The sequence below is a fragment of the Schistocerca americana genome, chromosome 6 (assembly GCF_021461395.2).
Source record: "Schistocerca americana isolate TAMUIC-IGC-003095 chromosome 6, iqSchAmer2.1, whole genome shotgun sequence".
Taxonomy (NCBI): domain Eukaryota; kingdom Metazoa; phylum Arthropoda; class Insecta; order Orthoptera; family Acrididae; genus Schistocerca; species Schistocerca americana.
In genome coordinates, this window is record NC_060124.1 from 610,846,197 (window position 1) to 610,868,086 (window position 21,890).

The 21,890-nt window shown below is 40.2% G+C and overlaps 1 protein-coding gene across 1 annotated transcript in view; it reads right to left on the reverse strand.

Annotated features, from left to right (window-relative positions):
• Positions 1–21,890, reverse strand: part of LOC124619827 (cadherin-related tumor suppressor) — a 300,923-nt gene that overhangs the window by 110,718 nt on the left and 168,315 nt on the right. The window contains exons 16-17 of the mRNA XM_047146436.1: positions 19,865–20,248; positions 11,448–11,657 (exon numbers count right to left, since the gene is read on the reverse strand). Coding sequence (XP_047002392.1) covers positions 11,448–11,657; positions 19,865–20,248 — 594 coding nt within the window. The remainder of the gene's footprint in view (positions 1–11,447; positions 11,658–19,864; positions 20,249–21,890) is intronic.

A 21,890-nucleotide genomic window follows, 5' to 3' on the forward strand; every position in this document is an offset into this window, starting at 1 on the left:
AGACCACAAACACAGCTCAACATCAATTAACATTTTCCACATGCGCCACATAAAAATAATCAACTGGTATTGGCAAATATTGTCTTCTCCACAAGGAGGAGTTTTTGATTGACTAATTGACACTAACAAAGTTATTATTTTATTTGTTAGGATGAATAGGCCCATAGCCATTGTTGTAGTGGAATAAAACTGTCACATAACACATATTATATTTTTTTGAGACAAAAACTGGATCCATCATGAAAGTGGTACAGAGCAACATTGTGACTGCCTTTTTAAAATAATGTCAAAGTAACACAATCACATCATAAAAAATGGAATGAATGGAACAAATAAAATATCTCTTCTCCACATGTTTATCTCTTAACACTTATGCTGTATGGACTTTTAACCTGTCAGTACATTTCTGCAATGTCAAACATCAGACCATTAAGCTCTCAAAGCTGAGTACACATCATCGTCAACACAAAATGTGTACAGCTCATGTCAGGTGATGTACTATCCCAAAACTGAAGGCGATAGATTTTACGTATCCTACCAGCTACTTCAGTTGACACCAAAAATTTAAGGCAAATCAAGTTCTGTCTAGGATTACAAATTAATTGAACCCATTAATAAGATTTGCTATTATATGGATTTGGGCTCAATTATTGTTTAAGAAGCAAAGCAATCACAATTCGACTTGACTAGCTGTAGGGTGGTAATTGTTCTCTTTTATTTGCATTAAGAAGGAAGTGAAATTAGGGTATGTGATGCAGAGAAATTTCTCAGCTAGTGACGTTCTGTAGTCCACTGTCAGTGATGATAATAATCTGCAAGAGACACATCTATTACTTCTCATTTTCCAACAAATATGTCCAGACTTCTGAGAAAAACCATCAATATGCATTAAAACTGATGCAATGGCAAAACAACGATAGAGATCCTACATTCAAAACCACACAATACCAAATATACTGACTCACTTCTCTCATTCTCAGCAACATCCAAACAATTATGATCTTTGAATCTTTGAGATTTCCCCGAATCACTTTAGTCAGAGGAAGGGACAGTACCTTTAACAAGTTCTCATATCGTTGGATGTGAGGTCCGCCAGTTATGCAAAACACAGTTTTTTCTCAGTACCTAAACATGTTTTGGCACCACTGTGCCATCATCAGTGGGTTTTTGTTTTTATTTATTCTACAATGTGAACGTTTTTTTTAAATGATTATAAAATTATGTGGATGTTTAGTTCAAATAATAGATTGTTTCTTTTTGTAAATACCTTTGCATTTGGTGTGCATGAATTTTCCAGATCACTTGTGTGTTAATTACTACAGGTAGCTTGTCATCTGCAACCAAATGATGTTGATGAGAAAGTTTTTTGCTGGGAGATAACCTATCTTCCAGAATGTAATTTAGCTTGTCGCGATATTTTCGAGCCTATATTCGTTTTCACTTGCATTTTTGTGAGGCAAGCACTTACATTCTCTGAATCATGGTGAGGTGTTGTGATGCACAAGTAACTATAACAAGTATGTTCCACAGAAAACGTAGTAAAACACTTTTCACTTCACCAAAACACAGTGTGATTGTGGTTTGTTGTGTGTCCCAGTCCAGTCAGTGTTCATTTGTGCACCAGAGAGTTTGGTGCCAAATTTTAAGCTACAGGTTGACAATATTATTGAAATTATTGAACTATAGAAAACAAAATTGTCATAACTTCTGAACGGTCTGTGTTAGGACGTTCAAACTGCACAATCGGCTGGGAGGCATGATAGGAATTAGTATGCACTGTGTGCACGCTGGTTTACCAAATTTCATTTTCATGGGTTTGTCAATAAGCAATATTGGCGTTTTTGGGGGACTGAGAACCTGCATTTCGAGATCGAAAAGTCTCTTCACCCTCAACAGGTGAAGATGACTTCATCCACATTATCCAACGTGATCCCGATTTTGGCAAGATGTGATTCATGCAAGATGTAGCTCAACCCCATTTAAGAAGGTGAGAGTTTGATGTCCTGGAAGAGCACTTTGGGGACTGCATTCTGGCTCTGTGGTACCCAGAGGCCACTGGCATGGGCCTTGATTAGCTACCATATTCTCCATATATGAACACATGCTACTCCTTTTTGTGGGGCTATATTAAAGACAAGGTGTACAGCGATAACACCAAAACCATTGATGAGCTGAAAACAACTATTCACAAGGTCACCGACAGCATCGATGTTCCAGCACTTCAGGGGGTCGCGCAGAGTTTTACTATTTGTCTGCACCACATCATCGCCAATGATGGCAGGCATATTGAACATGTCATAACCTAAATCCGAATATCCGTAGTGAAGTTTGAATGTTGAATGAAGTGTCTGCATGCCGTAGTTTGTAACTAATTTACGTTTTTCTTCAAACAGTTCAATAATTGTCACCCAAGGTAGAAATTTAGAGTAATTGCTGCCAAGTGAAAAAGTTTTTGAATAAAGTCCGAGTGTCGTTGAAGAGCGCCAGTGCTGGGCAGCAGTTGGCACTCTTCAGTCATCAAGCAAAGCTATGTTATAAGAGCCACACAGTTGGGTTGTTGGTTAATGTTAGTAATCTGTTTGGTATACGACAAATCGTGCTGCATTATTTCATTTGAGAGTTTCAGTGTGGAGTGGTAGAGATCATATAGTGACACGCAGAATATTAATCAATAGCGACACGCAGAATATTAATAAATGGTGAACATTTCAAAGTATTCACTGTGTCATGTTTTCCACAATAAATAGTACTGTTTGTGACCTCATAATGATAACTATTCTTCATAGTACTCATCATTATCTGCTTCCTTAAAGTATCAATCACTGGATTCCATCTGCCTCTTAGTGAATGGAGTTGAGAGAGGTAACAGTATCGATGTAATATAGCAAGCATTTGATGTTCGTGTTACATATGGTGACTGTGACAGAATGTTGCTTCCTACAACAATCTTCAGATCCTATCGCCAGCATCAAAATATGGTGTGTGGTGCCTCAATTTCTGAGCAACATTGGGTGGGAAAGGGAACATGGACAGTGAACATTTACTTTGACTATACATTGCATGTGAAATCTACATCTGATTAACAATGGCTAGTCAAACAGAGAGTGCTGACATTATAAATGGATAGGGCAGTGTTAATCAATGTTGATATGGATCTTGTTAATGAGTCAGAACTAATTAGTAAAATTCAAAATGTAGATGCATTGAGAAATGTTAACTCCATATCAACATAAATGTTGAATCATATGAAGCAATGATAGACAATAATCGGGCTTAGAACAAAAATATTTTAATTGAGAATCAAAAGTGCACGCACTGGAAGATAGAATGAAGAATGTCAAAACATCCAATACACCAGCTGATATGAACATTATCCAACATGAAACAGAATCAATAATGCAAGAAAATCATGGTACAGTTTGTTGTACAAGTAGGAATTTGATCCACATAAACAATTACATCCCATAATTTAAAGTGTTGTTTGCATGAATTAAAAATGAATCAGGAAAATTCAGTATCTGTGTATGACACATGGTTGCAGGTGCTAAAACATTCTGCATTTGGTGATTTTGAAAGCACATTTCTAAATATTGGTCTTGCAAGAAAGGAAGAAGTATAAAAGAAAAAATATTTTGAATGCACAATTACAATCAGCACGAGGGGTTGATGCGTAACTTTCTTCATAAATACTAGGAATGTAATAGTTATCTGGACAACCTTATTACTGGTAACGATTTGCTCATAATTTTGCTAAAGAATTTACCATGGAAAGTAAGAAACAATTAGTGACACAAACCTCTGATGATTCTGAGAGTTAGGAAGAGTTGTAGATTGTCTGGAAGAGACTGAGAATGAAAGAATGGCGGCAGGATCAGAGAAAAATTTGACTCATTGCAAACAACATTTTCAGTGATGTGATGCACCGCAAAAAGATAATTTTGGATGTGCACTGTGGAATCAACAAAATGACAGTCGACAGTGGTATAATGACAAGTGAAGGGATGAATGTTCACAAAACTATGTGTGCAATGATATCTGGTTCCAAACTGATGAAAGGAGGGAAAATGAGTTTTGCAGACAGAACCAAGAGGTAGTGCACAATGGAAGAGATCAGGACTGTTCACCACACCGAGATACAGATGCCAGACACTGACACTGTGTGCAATTGTCAATAAACTGAAATTAGTTTCAAATGAGGCTTGCTCTGGAATGAGTGAATAGCCTAGTGAGTCAGATATGAGAATACAGAAGACTGAATGTAAATCTGAAGATAATAGGACTGACCTACTGGGAGAAGTTGTGCAGTTGTCAATGAGGTGTTGAATTCAGTGATTGAATTTAGTGTGAATGGTCAGAAAATTCCAGCAGTTTCAGATTTTGGAAGTGTTACTAAAGAAATCTCCAAAAGTTTCTATGAACAGCTATGTGAAGGAGAAGAGGCACCTGTGTTCCCTGTCAATAGTGTGCATATAATTACTGCAACTGGGCATAGGAGTCATGCTGTTACTGGGCAGGCACTCATTAGGTGCAAGATTTTAGATAGATACTCTGTCGTGGTTGTACTGATTCTTGATTCTTTGACTGTGAATTGGAATTTTGGTAATGACTCGCTGGCACAAAGAAGATGTAAGACTATGGAAAACGCTGTTTAAGTATCTTTGATGGGAGTGAAGAATCGGAGTTTAATTTCATCATGTTCATCAGAGGAAAGGAAGAAGTGTCTGCAGGGTTAGAAAATAGATTTATTAAGAAGATGGTAAATTGTGGAATTGAAGCACCAGAAAGGAAGACAATGTGTCCACAGAGAGAGGAGAAGATATTTGTGATGTCATGTTAAAAATTCAAGTGAAAGTAAGTGATTTGACAACCTGCCCATTTCCTATAGAGAAGAACTGTGAGTAGTTTTATGTACGCACACCAAAGTCTTTTCAAATAAAAATGAAAATATAAATGATTAATGTTCTGGTAATGATAGGACTGTTTAGACTGGTTGTGTATCTTCCCCAATGAAGTAGTATGAGGATAAGGATATCTTCTACAGCAGATAAACAGTTACTCACTTGAAGGGTTACAGTTACTACCTTCATCAAATTGGCAATATGTACCGAGTAGCAGTGTGTAATTCTTTTCCATTTAATTAGACTGAGACACAGCAATGCATGGCCGTAAACAGCTAGTTTGAAATAAAATATTCTTTCACTCACTTATTAATTTCTTTATAGAAATCCAAGAACATTACAAAACATTTGAGAACACTCTAAAATATCAATAAATATTTGATACCTTTAAAGAAACCTCTGTAACTTTCTAGAACATTCCAGCATATTACAAAATATTGTCTATATATACCGTTCTGAGGTGGAACATATCCCCACAACAAGATAATGGAACATTTGAGAACATCCTGGAATATTCTAGAACATTCCCACACCTTTTAGAAGCTGCTATACATTCTGCAACATTCTAGAACTTCCCAAAGGAGTCCATTGGTGTGATGGCCTCTTTTGACACTCATATCTCCAAATCCAACCCCTGATTCTTCATGGAGGAGGGACAACGGGCTAACGTACCATATAACCCACACAGGGCTGCAGTGGGTGGGTTGTGCTCTCTCTCTCTCTCTCTCTCTCTCTCTCTTTCACACACAGGGTGAGACACATTGACTTTGTGAATAGTTCCAGATACTGTAATGAGGTTTTTCACAATTGATAGTGTGCTGAAGAGCACATAATATTTTGTGTGAATAATGGTCTGTACTCTAGTATCAACTGAGATAGCGAAACATTACGGATGTTTATAACAGAACTGTATGGTTTTCATAACTGCATTCAACAGCTCTTGGGAAGACAATTACAGTGATAAAGCACTTGTTAATATTGATGTTGAAACCTTTCGCAAAAGAATCCGAGAAATGCACTAAAATTGGAAAGTGGTGGGGCCAGAGTCTGCTACTGCAGTGTAACCACCACCAAGAAGAGCTCTCATGCCAGGCTCTGTTGTTATATGCGGCAAGACGTGCTTATACTACTAAGATAAAACCTGGTTTCCTACACAACGTTGATATGTGGTCAGCTATGATTTTTGTATATGGAACTAAAGCATACGCTCAGCTTCTGCCACATCAGGGGGGCTTAGGAAAACTACTTCAAATGTGTTTAGTTTCCAGGTTGTTGTGGAAACAACTACAGTTCTGTCAGACAGTTTTCCTTTGAAACCCTCCCCCTTGCTGCTTTCTTGTCAAAGCCAAATTAGAAACATCGGTCACTCATACTTCATAATGATAAACAGCTTCATCCATGGAAAAAAAGAAACCAATGTGTATACCTGACCTGCTTTTGTATGGAGATGCCTGAATACTTCTTAAAGGTAAAACAACTGCTGTCAGACAAATGTGTCTACAGACACTGCTCAAAATTGTAATAAGACTGAATACACTTTAAATGAACTACACATTTTATTCCGAATGACTGATGACATGTCCTCCAAAAACTAAATACTTTTTCGACAAAAAGTAGTGCTCAAATTTTTACCATGGACTGCAAGGCACATCTGCACTCATCATTCAAGAGACAGATGAACAGATTTGACAGCGCATATCGTCTGGTGTAGCTGGTGCTTCACGATAGACTGCATCTTTCAGTGCTTCCCACAGAAAGAAATCAAGAAGACTGACTGGTCATGGTATTGCAGCTTTCCATCTTATCCAATGGTCAAGAAACATTTCATTCAGTTCATGCATCGCAATGTGAGAAGAGTGAGCTGGGCAGTTGTTGTGTTGGAACAACACACACTGCTGCTTATCCAGTGGTAGCACTTCTAGAAGAACAGGCGGAATGTTCATAAGAAAATGTGCATATGTACTTCCATTTAAGACCTCCAGAGCCCGGCCTCAGTAATTTGGTTTGTTTCCTTTCTTCTGTCCATTCACACTTGGCTACAGAACTAGGAACTTTGTTAAGCATCTCAATTGTGATGGTTCCTACTTGCCTTAATGTGCTAATGGTGAATGCTGAGCTGGTTCCTTCAAAAGGTCATAACCAATTTCTTATCCCATCCTTCCCTATTATGAGCTGGTACTCCTCCTTTAATGACATAATCCACAAAGGGATATTGAACCATAATCTTTCTTTCTTTCTTTCTTCCTTCTGTCTTTCTGTGTTGCCTTGTTTATGAACTTCTAAGTTTCATCTGCCTTCATGTTTGATTTGATTTGAAATCAGCCTCAGTGGAAGACATTACTTTAACATCCTCTCAACAGTCGAGTGAAAGGAGATCACTTACATCACCAGTCATTTGGCCCTTCTTATAATGACCACTTGTGGCTCATCTGGGATGAAGTACTGTCCCACAATGGAATTTCTTATGATGCTGCATCATATGTTCATGCCCCGTAGTCGTTGGTAATGTACATGACGAAACCAGCATGGATTTTCAGCTGCAGTAGTGCATATTACATAAATTTATATTACTGTGGTGCGTGACCAATCCTTTGTTGGTAAAGAGAAAATGTTGAAAAATTGTAGTGTCACCTGCAACATCTGAAGCAACATTAAAAATGTGAGCACTGGACATTTATTATTGTGGCAGGCTCGGTGAAGGAAACATAAAAGTTAGTGTCACTGGTAACTTGTGAGTATCTGTTTACTAGTGCCTTGTGACACGCATCAAACTGTATTTTCATCATACAATCATTTAATGAGGAATAATGCCAGATACCTGAAGAATTACAATCAGTCCAAGGGAAGATTAAATTACGAGTGAGACTCTGGAAATTCTATTCAACATATCATGTAAGTGAAAAAAAAAAAAAAAAAAAAAAAAAAAAGCCAGTCACAAAAGGAATAGCACGACACTATGTGTAAAGCATGAAGAGAAGAAAGTGGATACGTCCATGTTTGTGAGAATACATTGTTAATCAAGGTAACTGGAGGCTATTTTGTTAATAGTTTAAGTGTGTACCTGTACTAACTGTGCAGCTAACATTAAGTACATTGCTAATAACCAAAGAGCTGAGAAGGAAGGTTGTTACAAGGTTTGTCAGCAGTGTAATACAGCTTGTCACAATTTGCTGGATGGAGTAAAAGTCAGCATGTTGAAATAAAAATACACAAGAAAAACGTGATTAGATCAATAATTAGTCATGCCATAGCCACAAGAACGTGGATTTGGGTGTCTGTGTTGTTGTCTTCTAGAAAAGAACCAGTGCTCAAAAGTTAGTGTGAATGTCATTTTCTGTGCTCCATGCATTGATCTACTACAGGTGAGTGGTCACCTTTCTCTTATTTGACATATTGCTCCCTCCAGTAATTACTGCAATATACAAGAAATGTAGAGATGAGGTTAAGTTCCTGAGAATAAAAATTGCTTTTGCAGTCTTACAAATTATCAAATGAGTAAATCACTCAAATTACTGCAAACTGCAAATTCATCACTACAACAGTAGCCATCAGTACATCATAGGAAACAGAAGTATCTACTTCTATCACATGTGTTGTGGAAACTAACAAAAGGAAATGGCAGCATTAGTACTTCAGTCTTCGAACTGAAGACCACAGCAACAACAGCATTTCTACACTCCTTTCCTTTATTTACTTTCTTAGGTAGCAAACATATCTTGCAGGGTGTGGGGTTAGGATAACTGTTTGGCGAACTCCCTTGCCTTTTAGAAGCTCTGACCTCTGCCACAGGAAAAGCTGCAGGAGTATTCAGGGTCTGCTTTTCCACTTGCTTACCTTACACAGACTACATAGTCAAAAGTAAATTACCCTGAAAATAATATTTACTGGACACCTGAGAAATTATAAATGATATAATATGTACTGCCAAATACTGATGTAACAATTTAATACTGCTGCACTGCACAAAATTTGATACTTTCTGGAAGGATTAACTGTTTCCTACAGGTCTTAGTTGATTACGGAGGATATGATGAGGTTTCAAAGTTGATGTTGTTCCTATCCTGCTTCCAGCTGCAGATGCCTTTTTCTTCTACTCTACAATTGCATAGAATCATTCTAGATATTTATTTTGCCTTACTTCTGGTAACAGCAAAAATAACTGGTCTCTGAGTCACAAAATACGGACAGCGTTTCTTCAGCATGCTACGAAATAAGTTTTGACCTTTTCTTCAAACTTAAGATGTGCAAAAAGATTCTTATGGCACAGCATCTTTCTCACACTAAGGTATAGTATTTGTCCACCGAGAAATGTTTCTGTGGCACAAGCCAACAATTGAGAGAAAGGGGGGAGAGGGAGGACATGTGAGAGGGAGGGAGCAAATAAGAACATTGATTTCTGCAGTAGGTGAGTTTTCACTTCTAAAACAGTAAGATGCTGAAGGTTTACATTTGTATCAGGCTTTGTTCTGTTAGATGGAGACATCCACCACATTTCCATTCACAGTAAAGATAAATACATCTCATAGCAAAATTATACTAATAACAAGAAGCTAAGTTTGGGTCCATTATTTTTGTATGGGTGAACCTAAAAGGATTTCACCAAGCATCAAACTATAAACTAACATTAAGAATTTCATAATGAGGGACAATTTGTGAAATTTCTGTCTCTGTTTAAGTATTTGTTTTTATTCTTTGATTTTAAATGAAAGAATATCATTTTTGCAAATAGCCTTCACGGGTTTGCTGCCAGATGTCGTTGCGCAAATTCCACAGTATTTTCTTGGAGCAACTGTCCGACATCTTAAGGTGGTTAAACGCCACTGGTGGCTAGGTACGACTGACGGTATCAACACATCAGCACTCCTGTATATAAACATGTGCATCAAGAATGCGCAGGCATGGAAACTACACATGTGCAATGATTTGCAGATACATGGCGCAATACTCACACGCCCTCTGCCGAAAATCACAGAGCAGGCCTCTCGCGTGTGCACTGTACGCTATGTTTACTAACAGTGTGGTCAGACATGACTCATAAAAAACCATTCTAAACCAATGTTGTGATGGATCTGTTATTAAAAAAGCTTGATTTTCTCGTCATGATTTAATAACAGCCAATGCAGGGTTCCAGCCTGTGCTTAGTGGAAATCCTGCATCCCTGTTGATGATATTATCAGCTGCATGGATATGTACTGCTTCCTTAATGATGCAGTCCCAGAAAGATGATGCCAGGGATAAAAATTCCATCTTCTTATAAATTATGCAACGTCCTGTATTCAGACAGTGTTCTGGAATTTCCTACTTCTCTGGCTGGCGTTCATGCTCACTGCAGTGTTCTTGTACTGTGCGACATGTCTGGTCTGGCCTATACATGCCACCCCACACTGACAACAAATCTTATACACACCACATTTCCACAGACCAAGATCATTCTTAACCGAACTCAACAAGTTCCTCAGTTTTGCAGATGGACAGAAAACACACTTAATGTCATATCTTCTGAGGACTCTTCTGGTTCCTGATGACATGGCACCAAAATACGGCAAGAAGGCAAAAGTGGTGGGCGTCTTTGTGTCTTCATTCTGCTCCAAGGATTGAATCTTGCTTGGGCCTGAATACATTACATATCTGTCTCTCAGAATTACCATTTTGTCAGAATACTGTCTTCAAATTTGTATCTCACTCAACAGCTTTTCAGGATCAGTCTATGAACGACATATGTAGTGCACTTCTGCATTGTGCAGGGTGATGGCAGCTTTTGGCCTGCAAACATAGCTCTGTATGTGTTGGCTTGCAATAGATGCTGTGTCCCTAGGGTCCATGCTGTTAGTAAATGTAGACTACAGTGCACGCACAGGAGGGCCGCTCTGCGATTTTTGGTAGAGGACATTTGAGTATGGTGCCATCTATCTGCAAATGATTGTGCGTGTTTGATTTCTGTGCCTGCACAGTCTCTGTGCGCATGTTTTATGTGCAGGGGCATTTACGCATGGATACCGTTTGTTGTATCTAACCACCAGCAAGGTTCAGTCACCTGAAGATGTCAGAGAGTTGCTTCGAGGAAATATTGTGGAATTTGCAAATCAGCCGGCGGCAAACCTGTGAAGACTATTTACAAGATATCCACTGGGAAAGCTTGAAGAGTCACAGTATAAGTTTTATTTTCATAATTTTCAAAATGAGTGTCATTTAGAAAAGTCTCATTTCTTTTCTATAGTTCAAACTTATCTATTGCTTATATCGTTTTTAGAAGTAGACTTCTTTCTTTACACTTCCAGTACATCCCACATCAGTGAAGTAATACACACCTGTGTTCACATTTGTTTCCCTTCACTAGTTATTCAGTTTAGCAGCTACACACTTTGGGTGAGCTGAGTAGTAGCTATAAGAAGACAGCACTGATGATAATTGAGAAATTAAAAAAAGTTTGGTTTGTATTTACATCAATTTGTCAATGGACTACAGTGTTCCAGTTAAGTTACAATAATTTCTAAATGGAATGTATGACGTAAAACGGAACAGTACAAAAGTCTCAGATCTGCTACATACCTCGAGGATGACAGCTGGCGTGGCAAAGACGAGAGTGCGGCTGTCCCAGACAAGGGTGCGGTTGGGGCGGACGCGCAGTGCCTCAGAACAGGAGGCACCATTCTGGCAGGGTGCACGCTGCCGGCACGCACTGTACGCCACGGACAGGGCCGGCAGCAGCGGTGCAGCCCGCGACAGCGCCTCCGTCACTGATGCTCTGTCACGGTAGCCCTGTGAGTGGGAAAGAATGGTAGCTTTCCTCCCTCACTGCAGGTGACACTGTCCTGTCAAATCAAACTCACACTCTCCTCAAAAATAACTGTTAAATTATAGTAGTAACAATTTCTGTTCACTTTGTGTTTCTGGTCTCCTCTTCAAGTTAACTAAAATTCAGTCATTCCTTGAGTGCAGAACACAAAGTCAACAATGCTTCATTGTCAAATTAATATTATCAAAACTTACTTGAATGTCCACACTCTGTATAGTCTGGCAATACTAAATTCTTTTAAAAGAAAAGAGTGACACATTAAAAAATCACAGAAACACTCCTAAAGCCACTGTCTATTGATCTCACATTTGCAGGAGAACATAATCTAAAATCTTCAGTAGAAATCACTAAATCACAGAATGTCTGATCACTGAATCACAGAATGTCTGAAGGATGGTATCGTGATTTATACAGCCAGTTGGTCAAAATAAAGCAACTCAGATACTAAAGGCTGTTAACGGATGTAAATAATGTCAAAATATTTCTCGCCACTGACAATCGCTCTCCAGAATGTATCTCCACTTTCAAACACTAATTTCAGCTGAACAACAATCTCTTCCTCTGTAAAAAAAAAAAAAAAAAGTCCTCTTGTGAGATGCTATCCATTTTCAAGAAATGAAGCTACAACTCAAATACGTCTTTCAGACTGGACTGATAAGTAATAAGCAATAACAACGTGCAGTGACGTCAAGTGATTTTGCATTTAAATGGTATTGTTTACTGTAACCAATACATTCCAGTTACATGGAACTGAATTCTTTTGCAGTTACACTGAATTTACAGCTACCCCTCCCCCCTCTCCCCTCATTTGACTTGTGCTGTATTATACCAGCTTCAATGCCAAAATTATATTGGTATGACTACCAACCAGCTGCCACCCAGAATGGGGTGAACAGCCACTGCCACACTGCAGCCAAGAGCAAAGTAGACCAACCCATGGCACAGCATACAGTTGAACATATCACACTTGATTTCAATGGCTGCTTCACTTCCGAAGTCATCTGCATCCTTCCCTCCACCACCACCCTTTCTGAACTGCACGGACAGGAGTTATCCTTACAACATGTTCTCTGCTCCCGTAATTATCCCAGCCTCAACATGGTAACGTACTGTCCCACATCCTCCATCCAAAAGTTTCCACCCATCTTATCATCTCCCACACCATTTATTTGCAGCCCTCTGCCAATGCAACCGGCCGTCTTTCTCTGCTCCTCTTCTCTTCTCTTTTGTTCCTGTTTCCCCCACCTGCCTGTCCCAGAATCTCCTTACACTACGCCTGTCGGCAGTCTAGTCCCTGCACACTCCACCAGACAGCGTTTGTCTCTCTCCTCACCCATACACTACATCCCTTCCCCTTCCCTGTGTGTGTGTGTGTGTGTGTGTGTGTGTGTGTGTGTGTGTGTGGTGTCTAAGGATATTCTGTGTGTGTATTTCTCTCTTTACTGACAAAGACTGCGGTCGAAAGCTATATGTGCGCGTCTTCTAATCTTGCCTGTCTGCGACTTGACCTATATTCTTTATGGTAAGTAGCAATCTATCTTTTCCTAAATGGTATAAAAAATAAATATTCTTGTTTTATCTAAATCCCCTATCTCTTATTTAAGTTTATAAGCAACTAATCTAAGAATTTGCCAATTGTGTACTTAATAACACATCTACGGTTCAATGAATATCACATTATGTCTCCACGAAACTCGAGCACATCTTCTTGAAATTCTGGAGATACTTTATCGAGGAAAGAACTGTGATTTGGTTCAGGTTTCAATATAAGGTCCTCGAGCCCTCGGATGCAAGTGTTCACGCAAATCTGCATGCGCTTGTGATCTAAATTTGACTTTTGAAAAGTCAAAGGCAATTTGTTGAGAAGAAACATTACATCTTTCATAAAAGACAATATTGACAAAAATTTCACACACTTCACATTTTTTAGCAAGCCAACAGTTACTTGTCCTTTCTCTTTTTCCAGCACAGATACCACAGAATTCCCATTTACATACTATGAATTTACTGCCTCTTCCAAAGACAGCCAGAAAATGGCAAAGTTTCTAACAATATTTTTCCTTGGCTCATTATATATTTTTTGCATATCTTTTAATGTTTTGGAATTCTTTGGTGACTGTTAAGAGTTGCTATAAATTCTGTTTAGAGTATTTTGAAACTTTACAAGCTCTAAACAGTATTCAGCTGCTTGACTGACTGCTGGAGCTAAATGCACAGATAATATAAGGGGTATTTTTTTTAAAAGGAACTGCCACCCCAGATCAAACTCCTGTCATAACAGATCCACCATCACTAACAACCAAGGAACATTTACTCTTATCAATGGCATGCCTATCCAAATTTCTCCAACACATGAACATATAACTCTTGCAGTACATTATATTAGCAGACAAAGAGCTAAGTAGAGAATGTACATTTCCTCCTTATTACAAACATAACAAGAGGTTCTGTTTCAGTAATGTCAGTAGACTCATCTATCAAGATTGAATACCACCTGGATCACTTTATTTTTGACAACAGGCCACAGTAGCCCACCAGCCCACAGCCACCCCACACCGAACCCAGGGTTATTGTGCAGTTCGGCCCCCAGTGGACTCCCCACGGGAATGTCTCATACCAGACAAGTGTAACCCCAAATGTTTGTGTGGTAGAATAATTGTGGTGTACACGTACATGGAAACGGTGTTTGCACAGCATTTGCCAGCACAGTGTAACTAAGGCAAAATAAGGGGAACCAGACCACATACGCCGAGGTAAATGGAAAACAGCCTTAAAAACCATCCACAGGCTGGCCGGCACACCAAACCTCGACACTAATCTGCCAGTCGGATTCATGCCAGGTACCGGCACACCAATCCTCGGCACTAATCTGCCAGTCGGATTCATGCCGGATACCGGCACACCTTCCCCTTCAGCAAGCAGTGTGTTAGACCACGAGGCTAGGTGGGTGGGCATTCGAAAGTTCTCACAGAAGATAGAGGGTCTGCTAAAAGTGGATGGATAGAGTCAGGGGACTCAAAACTATAAAACAGAGAAGTTAAAACGCACACAGTAAAATACATAAAAGATTAGATCAAATCTAAAAACTGGAAAAAAGAGTGGTCTTTCCATGGGGGGTGGTCATGGGGTCCCAGACTGAGAAGACATGAAGAGAGGCCCCAACCACAACCACCCTGCCCCCGCTCCACGAGTAAAGCAAAACCTAATCTACATCTACATCTACATGGATACTCTGCAAATCAGATTTAAGTGCCTGGCAGAGGGTTCATCGAACCACCTTCACAATTCTCTATTATTCCAATCTCGTATAGCGCGCGGGAAGAATGAACACCTATATCTTTCCGTATGAGCTCTGATTTCCCTATTTTATGTTTGTGATCGTCCCTCCCTATGCAAATCTGTGTCAACAAAATATTTTCGCATTCAGAGGAGAAAGTTGGTGACTGGAATTTCGTGAGACGATTCCATCGCAACGAAAAACACCTTTCTTTTAATGATGTCCATCCCAATTCCTGTATCATTTCTGTGACACTCTCTCTCATATTTCGTGATAATACAAAATGTGCTGCCTTTCTTTCAACTTTTTCCATGTACTCAGTCAGGCCTATCTGGTAAGGATCCCACACCGCGCAAGAGTATTTTAAACGAGGACGGACAAGCGTAGTGTAGGCAGTCTCCTTAGTAGAGATTGTCTCCCAAATCGTTTATATAGATAAGGAACAGCAAAGGGCCTATAACACTATCTTGGGGAACGCCAGAAATCACTTCTGTTTCACTCGATGACTTTCCGTCAATGACTACAAACTATGACCTTTGTGACAGGAAATCGCAAATACAGTCACATAACTGAGACGATATTCCATAAGCACGCAATTTCCCTATGAGGCGCTTGTGTGGTACAATGTCAAAAGCCTTCTGGAAATCCAGAAATACAGAATCGATCTGAAATCCCTTGTCAATAGCACTCAGCACTTCATGTGAATAAAGAGCTAGTTGTGTTCCACAAGAACGATGTTTTCTAAGCCCATGTTGACTGTGTGACAATACACAATTTTCTTCGAGGTAATTCACTACGTTTGAACACAATATATGTTCTAAAATCCTGCTGCATATCGATGCTAATGATATGGGCCTGTAATTTAGTGGATTACTCCTACTACCTTTCTTGAATATTGGTGTGACCTGTTCTACTTTCCAGACTTTGGGTACGGATCTTTTGTCGAGGGAACGGTTGTATATGATTGTTAAGTAAGGAGCTAATGCATCAGCATACTCCAAAAGGAACCTAATTGGTATATAGTCCGGACCAGAAGACTTGCTTTTATTAAGTGATTTAAGTTGCTTCACTACTCCGAGGATATTTACTTCTATGTTACTCATGTTGGCAGCTGTTCTCAATTCGAATTCTGGAAACAACCACTTTCACAGAGGAAACTGAGGACCAGTTCAATTATCTAGGAATTGTCTGCTAATTTTAAAATTAAGGAAGACTGTACTTAGCATGAAGGGCCAAAGAAGGGGACATTCCACCAATATGTGGGATACCATCAGTCTGGCTCCACAATCATATTGTGCATGTGGTTCATTACGCAGGAGGAAACAATGGGTGAGCCTGGTAGACGGCATATAACAGTGGACTCCTTCTGAGAGGAGCAGAAGGAAGAGCACCAAAGTGCAGTTGTCTCCTTGATTGTGCAGAGTTTATTACTGAGAGCAGTAGCACACCATATGTCATTTCACTTTTGGACAAAGACAGATTTGACATAGATCTGCACATCAACACCTGGAGTCATGAAAGGCTATGGAGGGTGAGTATCAGCTTCTCTAGCCAAACAGTCAGCCAGTTCATTCCCTGGGATACCCACATGACTTGGAACCCAGAGAAAGACAACTGAGCAGGCGGCATGGCCAGGGGACAAGAGGAGGTCACGGATAGCAGAGACCAAACGATGACGAGACTAGCAGATTGCCCACTGAGTCAGTATATCTTAAAACACTGTGGAGGGAAGTCTGAGTAGCAAAATGGAGGCCCTGGTGATGGTTAGCAGCTCTGCTGTGAATACATTACATGATTCCAGGAATAAATGGTGTTCTAAGCCAGTAGGAGACGCGAAAGGGTAGAAAGCATAGAGGCAACAGAGACCTTAGGACTCTGGAACAGGTCTGTCCTAATCTGTGGTCTAGGCACCATCCAAGGGGGGGTATGAGAGTAAATACACGGGACGCATTTCGGTGAGTGGAGATAGAGATCCCGACAAAGAGAGATGCATTACAACTGACAATTCCACCTATGGATGGTGATCAGGAGGAAGATGCCCCTTGCTTGCAAAGAGGACTTCTTCTGTGAGGAGACTGTCAACGGGACTAGTGCGAAAGGCACCAATAGCCAGCTGCACCCCAGAATAATGGACAGGGTCAAGTATCTTCAGAGTGGAAGGAGCCACTGACACATAAACCTGACTTCCACAGTAAAGATAGAGAAGAGTAGCAAGTTCTGCACCCCAAGATGTGTGGCCCAGGAGGCAGAGAGCATTAAGCTTCTGCATGCATGTGGTCTGCAGCTGGTGAATATGGGACAGCCACGTCAGCTTTTTATCAAAAATAAGGCCTAAGAAACAGGACTGTGCTTTAACATCTGGGAGCTAGTCACCTAAATAAAGTTCTGAACCAGGGTTTACTATGGGTTGATGACAAAAAGTCATAACCTGAATTTTAGAGGCAGAAAATTGGAAGCCATGGGAGACATCCATCGGATGGCACCCTGGAGCCAGCTCCCAGCAGATCCTACCAAGTGGGAGCTGCACCAGATCCAAAAATCATCGGCATACAATGCTGGGGTAACCTGAGAGCCAACAAAGGTCACAAGCCAATTTATGGCTATGAGGAAGTGTGTGACACTTAATACAGAATCATGTGGGATATCGTTCTCCTGAATCTGAGGGGTGCCGAGTGAAGTGCCAACTTGAACCGAGAAGAACCAGGGGGATTAAAACTCGCCAATAAAAATCTGAAGAGGGTCACAAAATCACCATTCATAAAGGGTAACTGAAATGTGATGGTGCCAAGCCATGTTGTATGCCTTATAAGTGCTGACAGTTAGTAAAAGCCTGTCAGATTGCAGTTTCCAATCTGAGTAAATGGTCAGTTGGAGGTTATCCTTCCTGGAAGCCACACTGGTAAGGGGACAAAAGGCTCCGAGATTCAAGTAGCCAACATAATCGGAAGCTAACCCTCCTTTCAAGCGGTTTACAAAGTACGTTTGTCAGGCTAACTGGGTGGTAGCTGTCCAGAGACGTTGGGTTCTTCAGAGGCTTAAGGACAGGGATAACTCTACTGTCTCGGCATTGTGAGAGGAAGGTACCTACGAACCAAATGTGGTTGAAGACTCTGAGTAGCTAACCGTCCTCTCAAGCAGTTTACGAAGTACATTTGTCAGGCTAATTGGACAGTAGCTGTACAGCTGCCTCTGTCCAAGTGTTGGATCATCCGGTTGTGGATGGAATCCCGGCCTGGGGCCGTCTCATGTGCAGAGGTAAGAGTCTGCAAGAATTCCCATTCAGTGACGGGTTCAATATAGGGTTCAGCTGGGTGAGGGTTGAAACGGAGGGGGGTCTGTTCAACTCTGTGTTTTCTGCCAGAGAAAGGTAGCAGGATAGGAAGAGGCATAAGCAACAGGCTGCTTGGAACTATCACGATGTCTATGACCCAGTACCGTCCCCAAGCCATACTGTGAAGTGTCCATTGCAAGGATTAAATGGATGGCTAGTTGGTACATCACTAAGCAGCGCGCACATTGCAACATGCTCTTAAGGGTGGAAAATTCCAGCAACTGGTCTAGCTAAGCACCTCTGCACAGCAACACATGTAACAGCTGCGCGACTGTGGCTGCCCTACGCCAAAATTTATGGTAGTGGGCAACTTTGCCCACAAAAAACCTAAAGTTCTTTGACTGATGTAGGGCATGGAAGAGACACAATAGTACAAAGATGTTGATACAGGGCTCTGAGAACCTCATGAGAAACTTCAAACCCAAGATAAATGATAGAATGTTGAAAAAATGGACATTTTTCTAAATGACACTTCAATTTGGCCACTGGGAGGAGAGACCAAAAAATAAATAAAATAAAATAAAGAGTATGGAGATTTTGTCCATGTTCCTCAGTGGAGACACCATAAACTACAATGTCATCCAAATAGTTTGCACAACCCAGCACAGATAATGAAACTTATTCCAAAAAACACTGAAAAATAGTGGGAGTGTTGGCGGCTCCATAAGGCTACAAGTGTTGATGACTAAAAGTGGCACTGACAACTAAAATACATAGTGACTCGATAACTAAAGGGAGTTGTAAGTAGGCATCTAACAAGTCAGTTTTTGAGAATGTTGCCCATGTGATAACTCTGCAAAGAGTTCGTCTGGATACGGTATCTGTAGATTGTGTATTCATAGAAACTTTAAAATCCCCACAGAGGCAGTTTCTTCACTATACTGCATCATTTGAGGTACTAAAAAGATATTTTTATTCTGTTGAAGAACGTGAAAATATGCTCGAAACTCTTTATGAATTGGAGAAACAGATTAAGCGCATATCAAACAAAAGAGCTAAACAAAAATCTATTATGGACTTCTTTTGCGGAACACATTAATTCTTGCAACTGTGATTTTTTAATTGTAAATATTGAGTTATTGATAAAATTTGAAAGTTTCTTATAAAGACATAAGATTTCCATTATGGATAACTCCATTTTCAATGTTATAAAATTTAAGCAAAACACAAGAATCAGCCCACAGGAAGACTATCTCACAGTGTTTCAACTACTAATACTGTTCTACTTGCCAGCAGATAAACAGAATTAGAAGGCAGAGCAATATCAGCAAAAAGGCAGAGCAATATCAGCAATTGCTTTTCATGGGATATTTGAGGTAAGTGTGAGAAATGAGACCCACACATACTACTATATATCAAAATGCACTGCAAAACCTTCACCTGGCTTTTCCAGAGCAGTTCTACCCCTTTTTACACTACCAGCCCTTTGAACCCCTGAAAGCGTAAATGAGGAGTAATACTGTAGGTGCCTGAAACTGGTAATGGAAATAAAATTTCTTTTGTGCAACTGGTTGCTGATTATTTCAAGAAATATTGGCCACAATCCACCGATTCGACAATACCTGCTGGGAGCGCACGGCGACGGCCATCTCGAGCCCTGCGTCGACCTGCTGCAGGCCGAAGAGCAGCGGTGCATCGGCAGGTGCAGGAAAAGCAGCACGCAATGCGTCAACAGCCGCCTTGTAGTGGGCCGCCAGGAAGCGCTCCGCTGTCGTGTTTTCAGCACGCAGTGGCACCGCATTTGCCACGGCCTCCTCGTCGAAGGTGGCCAGTTCGACTGTGACGGCTGACACGACATCAGCATGCACGCCGTCATTGCCAGTCACGGCCAGTGCCAGACCACGATCCGCCCCCATTCCGGTGGTCAATGACTGCGACAGTGAGGGCAGGGCGTGCAGCTCGCAAGTGCCTGCTGGGATGCTAAGTCCGCCACCACCAGATTGTACCTGCCGGGCAGAGGAAACCACCAACAAATATAAGTACTGCACACATATAAGAAGAGTCCATAATGAACACAACTTGAGACACAAGTTGTGTGTGTGTGTGTGTTTTTTTTTTATTATTTTTTTTATGCAGCAAAACTGCTTCTACTTAACATTCATGTGCTTTCAAGTTGCCGTTTATATTTTCATGCAGACCCTACTGGGATGCAGCTGGATTCATGATCTACGTCCCTGCGAAAGGTTCAAATAATTTGACAAACTGTATATAGCTCAATCTATGTATTACCATCAAACAGTCACAAGTTAGGTATTGTTTCCAGTTCCAATCAACCAGTTCACCTTTGCCTTGGGCATTCTGGATTGCTATTTCCCTCTGTGTGATACTCGAGTGTTAACTTCATAGACAAATTATCTTCTGTTGGTTTGATTATTTTGTTGTTGTTGTTGTTTTATACTAAAAAGATCCTCCATATGTCTTCAAATGAATGCACACATTCTAGAGAAGTTTGCTTTCATAATTCAGCGTAATGTTGCATGTAATGTACTTAAAATTTGTTACTTGCACCTGGAGAATATTATTCATGTTTACTGTGTTACTGCTCTTACATAATCTTTCTGCCATAAATTCCACCATTACAGTCGTAGCTATTATAGTGCGCGTCATTTATGACGGCAGCCGAGTTTAGGTTCGTTCTGCGCATCTGACGTCACAAAACACAGTCAGCCAATGAACAGAGAACGACGTTGCCAGAGCTCGACTGCAGTGCAGAGCACGGACGAGTGTCTTCAGTTTTAGAAATGTTCAGTCATAAATAAAGTAATAGAACAAAAGCAATGTCTTGATAGCAGACTTTCTTTTACAGAAAGATGGAAAAAAGCATTCCTTATACCAATTGCTTCATATTCTATTAATTAATTAAACCAAACAAGCAATAACCCTCCTAATCAGGCAATAGCAAGGAAAAGTGTTTCTATCATTCTCACGAACCGCTTTTTTGCAATAAAGAACAGCGGTAATTGTTTATTTCCTATTGTACTTCGACGAAGCGTGAGTAATTCATAGTCATACCAACAGTGTTTGTCGATATTTTGCGTACAATTTTAGAGCACTCCAGGTATTCCACCAAATAACAAGCTACGTCAGCGTAATGGTTAAGGTGTTGTGCTGCTAAACGAAAGGTTCTGAGTTCAAACCTTGTGCGATGCTTAATATTTTCTTTATTTAAAAACAGTATCGAAGTGTCTTACTTCATGAATTTTATTCACTTGAATGTAATTTTTTGAAATTTCTAGTGCTTTGTCTCTTCATTCACCCTTATGCTGCTACAGAGACATGCTCCCCACATTCCGCACTGTGTGTGATTTTACCACCACTGCACAGCTTGCTCGCCTGTGCAGACACACGGTGTTCAGACTGCTTTGACACACTTATCATTCGATTTCACAAAAACTATTTGGCCAAAAATTTGATTTTTGCACATCTTCTTGATTGATACCCTCCCCCTACAAATGACTTAATTTTGTTTCGATGTTCAATGCTGTTATTGTGCAGCATTAAATGTAGTAAACCATTGCACAAAATTTTGAAGAGTTTGCAGAGGTAAAAGTCCATAGCATATACTTTCTGTATGGTCGATTTTAGTTG